The sequence below is a fragment of the Felis catus genome, chromosome A2, assembly GCF_018350175.1.
Source record: "Felis catus isolate Fca126 chromosome A2, F.catus_Fca126_mat1.0, whole genome shotgun sequence".
Classification (NCBI taxonomy): Eukaryota; Metazoa; Chordata; class Mammalia; order Carnivora; family Felidae; genus Felis; species Felis catus.
This window is the reverse complement of record NC_058369.1, coordinates 6,716,389-6,729,555: the sequence shown is the minus strand read 5'-3', so window position 1 is coordinate 6,729,555 and position 13,167 is coordinate 6,716,389. Positions and strand designations below refer to the sequence as shown.

Sequence of the window (13,167 nt, the reverse complement as noted above, 5' to 3'; positions counted from 1 at the left end):
AGAGGGAGAGAGAGAAAGAGAGAGTATGCGCAAGATCAGGGGCTAGGGGCAGAGGAAGAGAGAGAGAGAATCTCAAGAAGACTCCACCCTTGTCACAGAGCCTGACAAGGGGCTCGATCCCACAGCCCTGGGATCGTGACCTGGGCTGAAATCACAAGTCAGACACTCAACTGACTGACCCACCCAGGTGCCCCTGTCCACTCATACTTTCAAGGGTTCCAAGTCTGAAGTCACTGGGAAAATATGAGTTTTGGACCAGCCTTCATCTTGGCAGTGTGATGGAATTCAAGTGGATCTCTCTCTCTTATGCATCTCTCTCTTTCGCAGGGCCTGCCAGTGTAACCTCCTTCCCAGAACCCAAGCTTTCTGTGTCTGTATCAGAAAGGACTCATCACCTGAGCACAGTAATGCTGTCTTCAGCTGAGACCCTTTCAGCTGACACATTGGCACCTTCTCCGTCAGCGGCTACATCTGGAGTCCCAGGTGCCAGCTCAGCCGCCTTCTCAGCCAGTCCATTATTTTGGACGCAACAAGGCCCTAGAGATGCTCTGTCCAGTATGGCAGACAGTCTACCTTCATCAGTTTCAACGCCTTTCCCCTCTTCGGCCTCCACTACCACAGATGTTTCAACCAGCCCAGCCCCCCAGGGGAGCACTTCCTCAACGGCTACCCTGCACACAGTGGCCACCAACACTGGGACAGAGGGCAGCACTGCTGAAGGACCCTTGGTTGTGGCCAGTACTTTGGAGACATGGACCAAGCCAGTCAGGACATCTTTATCATCCAGTGTGGATACCAGAATGACAGAGCAGATTCACTTAGGAACAGAGACGAGGGCTTCTCAACTTCCTCCACACTCAACACAGCTGACAAGTAAGGACCCACTGATCCCGTACTCCCATTATTAGGGTCTCATAGGAAAAGACTCTTTTCCTGAGAGGTATAAAGGAGTTATTTAGGAGTTTATTACTGCACAGAAATTCTTTCAGCAAACATTTGTTGATCTATCCTCAGTTCTAGGCACTGGAGAAGCAAATATAAATAAGCAAGTCATTGGATGATTCCAGTACCATGATAGATGTTTTAACATTACTATGATTATGACAATGATAATGCTAATAACAATAGATTTTTATTTCTTTAATGCTTATTTATTTTTGAGAGAGAGACACACACACAAACAGGGGCAAGCAGGGGAGAGGCAGAGAGAGGGGGAGACACAGAATCTGAAACAGACTCCAGGCTCTAAGCCGTCAGCACAGAGCCCAACGCAGGGCTTGAACCCACGAACTGTGAGATCATGACTTGAGCCCAAGTCAGACACTCAACCAACTGAGCCACCCAGGCACTCCAGTAACAATAGATTTTCCTAGGGCACTTATTCTATGTCAAGGCACTGTTTTATTAAGTTACATAATCCTCAGGCGCCTGGGTGGGTTCAGTCGGTTAAGCATCCGACTTTGGCTCAGGTCATGATCTCGCAGTTCGTGGGTTCCAGCCCATGTCAGGCTCTGTGCTGACAGCTCAGAGCCTGGAGCCTGCTTTAGATTCTGTGTCTCCTTCTCTTTCTGCCTCTCTCTCTCTCTCTCTCTCAAATAAATATAAACATTAAAAAAATTTTAAGTTATTTAATCCTCATTCCAACACAACTTTTTTAAAGAAAAGATGATTATAAGCTCATTTTACAGATGAGTAAACCAAGGCACAGAAGGTTAAGTGATTTGCTCAAGATCAAAAAGCTAATAAGTAGTAAGAACTCAGACTATATGGCACTAGGAATCTATGCTTTTAATTATTAGGCTAAGCGGCAGTGGTCAGGAGGGAGGAGAAAAAGAAAGAGATTCTGGCATCACAGAAGCTATAGGAGGGGAGAGTTTTAGGAAGGAAAATTGTCAGTCCCATCAGATGCTTGACAGTCAAGTTGAAATGAGGTGAGTCCTTTGACAACGTGTGGGGCCTCAGGGACTCTAATGAAGGGAGTATGAGCGAGTTGAATAGAACTAGCAAAACAGCTAAATTACACATAGATATAGGCTCAATATCCCCCTTTGAAATGATTATGTTTTTATATTAAGGACAGAGTCAAACACAAGGGAAAAGTGAAGAAATTGGTGAGCAAATAAAAGGTGATGGAACAAAGTATGTATGGGATGTGGGAAGGACTTGGGTCCTAGGAAGAGGTACACCCCCTCCAAGAGATCTGAAGATGAGGAAGGAACCTCTTGGGGATTCCATTCCTCTGAAAAGTTGAATTTGGCCCCAACTTTTGTTTGGGAGACAGGTGCACTAACCACTTTAGCACCTGCTTCGATGGACAACATCTATAGGAGGATGACTTGGTTACCTCTCAATTCACAATAAAATTGATTGGTACATTGACAGGTATTGATCCGGGTCTTAAAACATGGCTCAGTAGTTGAGTCATGGGTGTTCAGGAAGCAAGGGATAAGCAGGATGGTAAGAAGGTAGAAGGGTGGTTGGGGGAATAGGAGGATCAAAGGAAGAATGGAAAAACGGATAAATGAAAGAAGGAAGGATGGATGGGTACATATAGCAATGGTAGAAGGAAAGATGGACATATCTATGGGTGGATGAATGGGCGAATGGACAGGGCTGGTCACTCGTGGCATATAGCCCTGGCTCAAGTCCTGGACTTGAGAAGAATTGAGTTGTATAGTCAATGAAGTGGATTCATTTGAACAGTGCTCTCTCTCTGGATGAGATGAATTAACCCAGGTTTCTTCTCCACCCTCACCCACAGGGACTGATGGCGTCGTGGAGCGTATTACAAAGATACCCAATGAAGCAGCCCATGGAGGTGTCACAGGACCAGTCCATGTACATGTGGCACCCACATCATCTGCCAGTCCTACAGGTAGGTTCACCTTTGCTTACTTCCCTATAATCCTACTTGTGACCTTATTTCCTCTTCCAGAGAGATGAAGTGTTTCTTAAGAGAAAGAATAATGTGGGGTGGTCATGGGCTTCCCTGTCTTAGCTGGATCTTTGTCTAATTGTTACCAGGTGGATGTTACCACTTTTCTTTTCCTCATAACATGCATAGTGAGTTTAGTTCAAGGGTGGATATGCCAATCCCACAAATATGACCCAGTTTAACTTAATTCTGAAAATGCGTATTGATCACTCTCTCTGTGTTAGAGACTGTGCTATAAGCTGAGGATGTGCAGATGAGAATCCTTGGGCACGGTGTCCTCAGAGCTCTCAGACCCACGGGAAACAACAAAGGAACAAAATTCCTGTGATGCAAATGTAAATGTATGCAATGAAGATGTATTTGAACTATAGAAGGAAGGCTTCATGGGGGGGATAATATTTGAACTGGGTTTGAAGGGATGACTAGGGATTTACCAGAAAGACAAAGGGAGTTGATGAAGACATTCTGGATAGAGGGAACAGCCAGCCACATGCAAAAGCACAGAGAGGGGTAAAACTGGAAATATCTTGGAGGAACAAATAATTCACCTTTGCTAAAGTGTGAGGTAGAAGGATGGAGTGGTGGGAAATGATCCTGGAGACAGCAACAGAATACAATATTCAGGAAACTTTCTAAGGCTTGGTAATGCTTGGATACCCCTAACAAAAAGACAAAGAATTTTGTGGCAAAAAAAAAAAAAGTTTGGCGAATATATTGCTCCTTCCTAAAGAATGATAGCATGCATAAATATATTAAAGGCTCTGAGAAATTCTACTGTAAAGAAATTCGTTTGGCTTTATTCAACCTAGGGTTTTACACCATTATTGACTGTGGAATCTTTCCTTCTAAAAGGCACCTGTTAACATTTCTCAGTATTATTGTTCTGTCTGAGAGTTTAAGAGGTGCAGGTGTATATGGCAAGGGGTCCTCCTCATTGTGTGGTTAAAAGGTAAAGCTCCCCATACCCATTAAGCTGTTCCCAAGATTTTTGGAGACCAGTCTATTTTACCAGTACATTTTGGAGTCTTTTTCCAAGATGCAGGCTTTGGACAGAGTCACTCCTACCCCCCAGTCAGGTTATTAGTCTTATCCTATGACCAGGCATCTTTGATTCGGTTCCCCCAGAAGCAAACTTGAGTTAAGAATATGGGACAGGTGGTTTGTCACAGGTGGGGGATGGTCCCAGAAAGCACTGGAGAAGACCAGGAAGGGAAGTCAACGCAAGGTGCATTCATGATCAGGCCACAGCTATGGGCCACAGTGTTGGTCCCACTGGGGAGCTCTGGGAGACAGCCTAGAACATCTCAGTGTTGTCTAATCTGAGGAATGAAGCAGCTGGGGCTTTTGTCAGCCAACTTCCTTCTGTCATTGGCTGTGGGATGCTTGACCCTGCGGTTATAACCCTCAGCACTTCCAGCCTGCCCCACACCCCAACACACACAGGCTGAGTGAACGCCCTTAGGTGTGGAGTCACAGAGTCTGCATCAGGATCCCATCGGGGTCACTGTATAGGGTATAAGTGGGGCGTTGACAGGATTGACTATGTCGGGTCACCAAGAAATGAATCACTGGGTTTCATTCAGGTGGTGACCAGTATTTAGATGGCAAAGCTTCTGAGGAATAGCTAACCATATTCACTGACTGCTTTCAAAATAGAGCGGGGTTTCTCAGCCTCAGTCCCACCGGGCAAATAATTACTTGCAGGCTGTCCTGTGCACTGTGGGATGTTTAGCAGCATCCTTGGCCTCTACTCACCACATGCCAGTAGCACCCTCCACATATACACAGTAGCAATGACCAAAAAGTTCTCCTGACATCGTCAAGTATCCCCTGGGAGCAAAATCACCCCAGGTTTGAGAACCACTGAACCAGAGAACTCTTGTTTAACCTCTCCGGATGGACATTTTCTCCTTACGTCCTTCTCTTTTCATCCTGGCTCCCACAGGATCTTGAACTTCAGTTAGGGAATCATAGATTTCAGTGCTGAAGAGTGCTGGTTTAGCACTCAGGCAGAACGATGTTCAAATTTCCACACCAGTGGCCAGCAGCTGTGTGACCTTGGTAGATGATGAGCTCTGAGTTTCTGTCTTTCTCTTCTACGAAACTGCAAGAACAATATAATGTATATTAAGTGCTCTGATGAGGATCAAAAAGATAAAGCACGCTAGGCGCTTGGCAGTTGTCCCTCCCCACCCCCCCTCCTCATCAACACCAAACACATATAAAGCATTTTAGTATATCCACTCCCAGAAATGTGGGGGTTTTTTTAGATGGTCTTAGTAAAAGAGGGACACGGCTCCCCATCAGAGTCCAAATCCCTTTTATTTTGTTCCTGGACCAAGTCAATGGGCTTTGTGGTCTTTCTGGAGAAGCCTCCCAATGGTCCTCCATCCTTCCCTCAGACCATTTTTTGAGACCCCAGTCAGTAGCTGCTGTCTCGGCCAATGCAACTTTACTCATCATCAGTAACTGAATTCCAGTCACCTTGGCCAGCTTTGGTCTAGCATGGTTCCTGGCAAATTCCGATTCAGCAAACATTTATTTTGTAGTGGAAACACAAAAAGTAGTAAAAATAGCAGTAATAACCCCAGTGATAGGAGGTAATAGTAGCCGAAGTAATGGTAATAATAACCATGGTAATAGGTGGTAATAGGAGTTAACAGCAGTGATAGCAGGTAGTAGCAGTATTTGAGCCAGGCACCGTGCTTGGTGAATTTTTATCAGCATTCTGAGATGGCCACTGTACTTATACCTACTTTACAGATGAGAATATGGAAGTCCAGCAAGGTTTGGTAACACATCCATTTAGTGGGGGAGTCGGAATCTGAGTGCAGGACCACCTTCTAACGGAGCCCAAGCTCTTGAGCACAATGATACCTGATCTCTCTCAAGCCAGAGAAGACATCTCTCTTTGCATACCTCCATCTATGTATCCATTCATTCACTCACTCATTTATTCAGCAAATATTTGTGGGCACCTACTGTATGCCAAGCAGTCTTCTGGCTACGAATAGCTCTTACTAAGCCGACTGTGAGGAGTGCCACTCTGCCGATTCAGACATTAGGATAAGGAAATATCGAGAAGGGAAAGATGAATTCTGACATGGATTTGTAAAGGTAGGTTCATGCTAGGGTTTGAAGAAGGGCAGAATGTAAGGAATCTGATGAACGATGGATGAGGCAGACAAGAGAAACAGCCTTAAGAAAAGGCTCGGGGGCTGGAGAGTACAGAAAATGTTTGGGAACAAGGAGTGGTTAAGAATTCATGGAGTTACAGTGCCACACGAGAAAGGGAAGGTGCGGGGATGCCTCTGACAATTCCTTCTCCTGTTCCAGAAGCATATACCCCAGGCAGAGACATTTCTCTCCGTTTAGTCCAGGAAGTGGCAATTATTTTGTGCAAACTATGTGTCCATCCCCCAATTCACAGGACTACCAACAGACTGGATGGAGAGAGCAGAGACCACAGCTCTGAAGACCACCTCTACAGCAACTCTGACCACTACTGTCTCTACCCCCGCTTCGGGAACATGGACTCTCCTCAGGACATCAGGCAAGGTGACCAGCACAAGCACAAGAGGAACGATCATTTCAACCCCAGATATTTCCTCTGATGTTCTACAGATGACCGCCTCATTGGCCACCATACCTGGAGCAGAGACCAGCACAGAAGTTCCCAGGACAACCCCATCTGTTTTCAATAGAGGCTCACAGACTACACCCTCACTGGTCCCTAGTTCTGATGCAGAGAACGGTCCAGCTTCTTCAACTCTGGCTGTTTCCCTTGGTGAGCCAGAGACCACAACCTCACGAGCCTTTCATTCTGCAGAGACCAGCTTGACTGGTTCCAGGGCAACCTTGAGTGTTTCCCACAGCGAATCAGACAGCACACCCCCGACAGCTACTGGTTCTGGGGAAAAAGTCAGTTTAGCAGTTCCAACTCTGACTGTCTTTCCTGGTGTACCAGAAATGGTGACCTCACTGGTAACTAGTCCTGGGGCAGAGATGAGCACAGTTATTTCAACTCTGACTGACTCCCAAGATGAACCAGAGACCAACACCTCATGGGTCACCCAACCTGGGGCACTGAGCGGTTCATCTATTCCAGTTCCAAGTGTCCTTCCTGGTGAGCCAGGGCTGGTGACCTCAATGGATACTAGTTCTGGAGCAGAGACCAGCCCAACCGATCAAACTGCGACTACTTCCCCTGGTGAGCCAAATGCAGCAGCCTCATTGGTTACCTATCCTGGGGCACAGACCAGTTCAGCCATTCCAACTCCAGCCATTTCCCCTGGTGTATCAGGGGTGGGAATCTCACCAGTTACCAGTTCTGGAGCAGAGACCAATACAACTTTTACACATCTGACTGATTCTCCACATGAACCAGAGACAACAGCCTCATGGGTCACCCCTCCTGGGACAGAAGCCATTTCCACTGTTGCAACTTCAACTGTTTCCCCTGGTGAGCCAGATGCAACGGCCTTGTGGGTTCATTCCACAGAGAATAGCACACGTGTTTCCAGAATAACTCCAAAATTTTCCCAAAGTGAATTAGACACCATACTCTCAATGGCCACCACTCCTAGGGTAGAAGCCAGTTCAGCCATTCCAACAGTGACTGTCTCATCTGGTGTGCCAGCTACAGTGACCTCCCAGACCACTAGTTCTGGGACAGACACCAGTACAACCTTTTCTACTCTGACTGAATCCCTGTATGGATCAGACACAACAGTCTCCTTGGTCACCCATCCTGCAGTGTCCAACCCAACAGTTCCCAGGACAACCCCCAGTGTTTCCCATAGTGAATCATATAGCAAACCCTCAACAGCCACCAGCCTTGAGACAGAAGCCAGTTCAGCTGTTCCAACTACACCTATCTCCCCTGACGTACCAGATATGGTGACCTCACAGGCCACTAGCTCTGGGACAGATGCCAGTATGGTTATTTCAACTCTGACTCTTCCTCCTGGAGAACCAGTGAACATAGTCTCATGGGTTAATCATCCTGGAGCACAGACCAGTTCTTCCATCCCAACTCTGACCTTCTCCCCTGGTGTATCAGGAGTGGGGACCTCACTGGTCACTAATTCTGAGGCAGAGACAAGTACGATTTTTCCAACTCTGACTGATTACCCACATGAATCAGAGACAGCCTTACAGGTCACCCATTCCTCAGAGACCAGCACACCTGTTTCCAGAATAACTCCAAATTTCTCCCATAGTGAATCAGGTACCACACTCTCAACAGCCACCACTCCCGGGGCAGAAGTCAGTTCATTTTCAGCTACAACTATCTCACCAGGCATACCAGGGTTGGTGACCTTAGTGGTTACCAGTTCTGGGGTAGAGACGAGTACAACTTTTTCAACTCTGGCTGATTCTCTGCATGAACTGGAGGCCACAGCCTCATGGGTCGCCTTTTCAGAGAAAGAAGCCCGTTCAGCTATTCCAACTCTGCCTACTTCTTACCCTGAGGAGCCAGATACAGCAGTCTCATTGGTCACCCATCCTGCAGAGACCAGCTCAACTATTCCCAAGGCAACACCCAATTTTTCTTACAGTGAATCAGATACCATACATTCAATAGCTACCAGTTCTGGGGCACAGACAAGTTCAGCCATTCCAACTCTGACCATCTCCCCTGGTGTACCAGAGGTAGAAATCTCACTGGCCACAAGTTCTGGGCCAGAGACAAGTACAGCTTTTACAACTCTGACTCTTTCTCCAGGTCAAATGGAGACCACAGGCTCATGGGTCACCCATTCTGAGACAGAGTTCAGTTCAGCTGTTCCAACTCTGCCTGCTTCCCCTGGGGAGCCAGATACAGTAGTCTCATTGGTCACCCATCCTGCAGAGACCAGCCCAACAGTTTCCAGGACAACTCCCAATGTTTCCCATAGTGAATTGTATACCACATACACAATGGCCACCAGCCATGGGGCAGAAGCCAGTTCAGCTGTTCCAACTCCAACTGTCCCCCCTGGTGTACCAGATATGGTGACCTCACAGGTCACTAGTTCTGAGAAAGAGGCCAGTACAGTCATTCCCACTCTGAATCTTTTTCCTGGTGAGCCAGGGACCACAGCCTCAACAATCATTTATTCTGAGATCCAGACCAGCTCAGCCATTCCAGCTCCACCTGTCTCCTCTACTGTGCCAGAGCTGGTGACCTCACTGGTCACCAGTTCTGGGGTGGAAGCCAGTACAATGTTTACAACTCTGACTGATTCCCCACAAAAGGCAGAGATGACAGCCTCATGGGTCACCCATTCTGGGACAGAAACCAGTTCAGCTGTTCCAACTCTGACTATTTCTCCTAAGGAGACAAATACAACAGTCTCATCAGTCACTCATTCTGAAGAAACTAGCCCAACTGTCCCCAAAACAACTACAGTTTTTTCCAAAGGTGAACCAGACACCACACAGTCAATAGCCACCAGCCATGGGGAAGAAACCAGTTCAGTGGTTCCAACTCCAACTGTCTCCCTTGGTGCACCAGATATGGTGACCTCTCACGTTCCTATTTCTGAGACAGATGCCAATATGACTATTCCAAGTCTGACTCTTTCTCCTGGTGAGCCAGCAACCACAGGCTTATTGGTCACCCACCCCAGTGCAAAGACAAGTACACATTTTCCTGGTTCAACTGCTTTTCCTCATTTACCAGAGACCATAGCCTCACTCTCCGTCCAACCTGAGCTGGAGATGAGTACAGCTCCTCCAGTTCGGACTGTTTCCCTCGGTCTACCAGAGACAACAGCCTTCACCACATCCATGACGGAGACCAGCAGAGTTGATCTGGGTCCAACAGTCTCACCTGGTGTTCCTGTAGAAACAGCCTCACTCTCCACCCATCTTGGCACAGACATCACAACTATTTCAACGTCAACTCTTTCCCCTGTGTTATTGAAGACCACAGGCTTATTGGCCACCAGCCCTGCATCAGAGGCCAGCACAGGTGGCCCAACTTTGACTGCTGGTGTTCTTGGGCCTGTCAGTACCCCTGAAACCACTGGTGAGTCTCATACCTTAACTTCCTGGAGCACAGAACCCTCACCACCTGTGACCTCAGTTGAACTGGAATTGTCCAAGACTGTGACAGGGGACACTGTGACCTTGATAGCATCAGAGACCCCAACACCACCTAAAACCAGTCACAGAGACGGATCGAGTCCAACTGCTATGCTGAAAACCACAACTCCTGAGACCACTAATTTAGCTGCCACAGGCTCAGGCCCCATCATGGCGGAGACCACAGCCACCTTCAATACATCTGTGGCAAGTCCCTTTGTCCCTGAGACCTCACCTGGGATGTCCACCCTGACCTCTCTGAGTGTGACTTCAGAAACAAGTAAGAATGACTTTTTTTTTACGGTGGTAAAAATGTGTATATAATATAGAATTGGCTATTTTAACCATTTTAGATGCATAATTCAGTGGCATTAATTTCATTCGCAGTATTATATGAATATTGTCCTTTTTCCAAAACCTTTAATCACTCCCAATGGGATCTGTGTCCCTATTAGCATTAGCTTTCTTTCCCCACTCCCCTCAGCCCCTGGTAACTCTAATCCACTTCTGTCTTCTTGAATTAGCCTACTTTAGATATCCCATGTATGTGGAATCACACAGTGTATTTGATTTTTTGTGTCTGACTTATTTCACTGAGCACAGTGTCTTCATGGTTCATCCATGTTGCAGTGTGCATCAGAACCTCATTTCTGTTTATGGATGGATGACATTCCATTGTATGGATGGGCCACATTTTATCTGTCCATTCATGTATTGATGGACACTCATGCTGTTTCTAACTTTTGGCTACCGTGGATAGTGCAACTATGCACATGGGTATGCACAGATCTGTTTGAGTCCGTTTCCAGTTCTTTGGAGTATGGTCGTGTGGTGTGCTAGTTCGTTAGAACAATAGCAGTGAGGTATCACACACCGGCTGCCTCCAATGGTAGAAATTTATCAGGTCTGGAGGCTGGAGGGGAACCCCAGGAGAATGCATAGAATGTGAACTTTGGAGTCCTCCTCTCTGGGGAGCGGGTTAGGGAGCTGGGATATGTATCCGCCAACTCCCATCAATCATTGCTAGCAGGATGCTCCCTGGGGCCTGTTCATTCCCTTGCAACAAAGAGATACAGGTGCTATTGCATGCTGAAATGGTTAAGAGCCAAGGGGAAGTGGCAGGAGGGTGACCAGCTTGGTTTTCCCAAGTCTATATCACTTTTCCAGCTGGAAGTCAGCATCCCAGCAACCCAGATGGTCCTGGAAAAACTGGGACGGTTGGTCACCCTATGTGGGAGGGTCTTAAATGTTGACATGATGTGTTCTCAAAAAGGACAGCTTAGGCCAAGCCCCGGCTAGGTGCTGGAGTTAAGGTGTGTCCTCAGAGCCTTACCTCACACCGCCAGCCCAGGCCTGACTCGGGACTGACCTCATTTTACTCTCTCCACCACCACAGCTGCAGCCCCTTTCTTGATGCCTTTTACTGTCAACTTCACCATCACCAGCCTGCACTACACCGAGGACATGGGGAACTCGGGCTCTGAGATATTCATTGCCACTGAGAGACACCTGCAGCACCTGGTGAGAGCCCCCCACCAATGCTCATCTCATCCCAAGCCCTCCACACCCTGCCATCTTGGCCCCTCCGGCTCATCACTCTCTCATTTGTTCCCAGCTCAGGACTCTGTTCGAAAACAGCAGTGTTGGTTCCCTCTATGATGGCTGCAGGCTGACCTTGTTCAGGTGAGTCTTCTTCCAAAGCACCTACAGATACCCCGATTCTCTCTCTTCTTGGTCCTTCACGTCTCAGTCAACCACAGCCTTGGGCCTTTGCCAAGAGACAGTATATCATAGTGAATCCAAAGTTTCTAGGTTTGAACCCTTGATCTCTCACTTGTTAACTGTGTGACCTTGGGCAAGTTGCATAACCTCTCTGTGCTCCTACAACCAAGTGTTATAGACTAAAGCCATCCTAAATGAGCTCCACCCACCACACCTGCCCCCATCTCCCCATGAGATGGGGGCATCAATAAGGTGATATTGCCCATACAACATGCCACCGAGAATCTACGTGAGGTACATGTTTTCGTTCATCTCATCTTTACAACACGATTATTATCCCACATTGCAGAAGAGAACACTGAGGCTCAGAGTAGTCAAGTACTTGAGAGGAGCCAGGATTTGAACCCACAGGTTCCAGTTCTTGAGTCCCTCCCTTTAACCACGATACAGCAGTGTTCAAGGTCATTGGGCTCAACAACCTACATCCTTAAAAGTACTCAGAACTCCAAAGAGCCTTTGGGCTTGGGGGTTGTATCTGCCAGTATTTACTGGATCCAAAATTAAGACAAACACTATATTAATACATTCATTTATTTAAAATAACAAACCTATTATGTGTTAACACAAATAACATTATTTTTATGAATAATAGCCATGTTTCCCCTCTCCCCTCGCCCCAAAAAAAGCATAACAAGAAGAGGACCATTGTTTACATTTTTGTAGATATTTTTAATGCTTGTTTTAGTAAAAGACAGTAGGCTGTCTGCTTCTGCATTTTTTAAAGTTTATTTATTTATTTTAGTAATTGGTACACCCAACACAGGGCTTGAATCCATGACCCCGAGATCAAGAGTCATATACTCTTCTGACAAAGCCAGCCAGGCCCTCCTCTGCTTCTGCATTTAATCTTTTACAATATTTCATCTCATAGCCTCTGGAAAAAAAATTTCACTGTGTACTCCTAAGAGAATAAAAGTGAAAATAACGTCTTGGTATGAATACGAAAATATTTTTACTTGGTGGGCTCCCTGTTAAGAGTTTGGGAAGCCCAGGAGTCCCTGAGCCACACTTTGAGAACCACTGCCCTACCCTAGATGAGCATCAAATGGGAATGCTTTGACTAGCGTGGGCAATAGCGAGAACTCCCAGACAAGGAAGAGAGGGGATCTCTCTTCTTGTAAAGCCCCCAGTCTGGATGAATCACTATAGATGCAGCTTAAATTCAGGACAAAAGTATTTTTGAACCACATTGCCCCTTATTACCTCTTATGTCATTTTCTCTGTTTTTGTTTTCCTCAAAATTTGGTTGTCTGCTCCAAAGGTGTTCCCAAGGGGTTGGCCTCAGCCTTGGAGTTCACCAACTTGAAACAAAGTCTTCCCTTCAGGCTCCATGATGGCTGTTAAGACAGAGTCACAGCCAGACACAGAGGTGACTCACT

General features: G+C 46.7%; 1 protein-coding gene across 4 annotated transcripts in view; it reads left to right on the top strand.

Moving 5' to 3' along the window:
- MUC16 (mucin 16, cell surface associated) overlaps window positions 1-13,167 on the top strand; it is a 102,916-nt gene that overhangs the window by 31,277 nt on the left and 58,472 nt on the right. For 3 of the 4 annotated variants that reach the window (XM_045053094.1, XM_045053095.1, XR_006594730.1), the window contains exons 5-9: window positions 328-873; window positions 2,762-2,875; window positions 6,366-10,286; window positions 11,403-11,527; window positions 11,622-11,689. In XM_045053094.1, the coding sequence (XP_044909029.1) occupies window positions 328-873; window positions 2,762-2,875; window positions 6,366-10,286; window positions 11,403-11,527; window positions 11,622-11,689 (4,774 nt within the window). The remainder of the gene's footprint in view (window positions 1-327; window positions 874-2,761; window positions 2,876-6,365; window positions 10,287-11,402; window positions 11,528-11,621; window positions 11,690-13,167) is intronic. The other variant, XM_045053096.1, reaches the window with a different exon arrangement.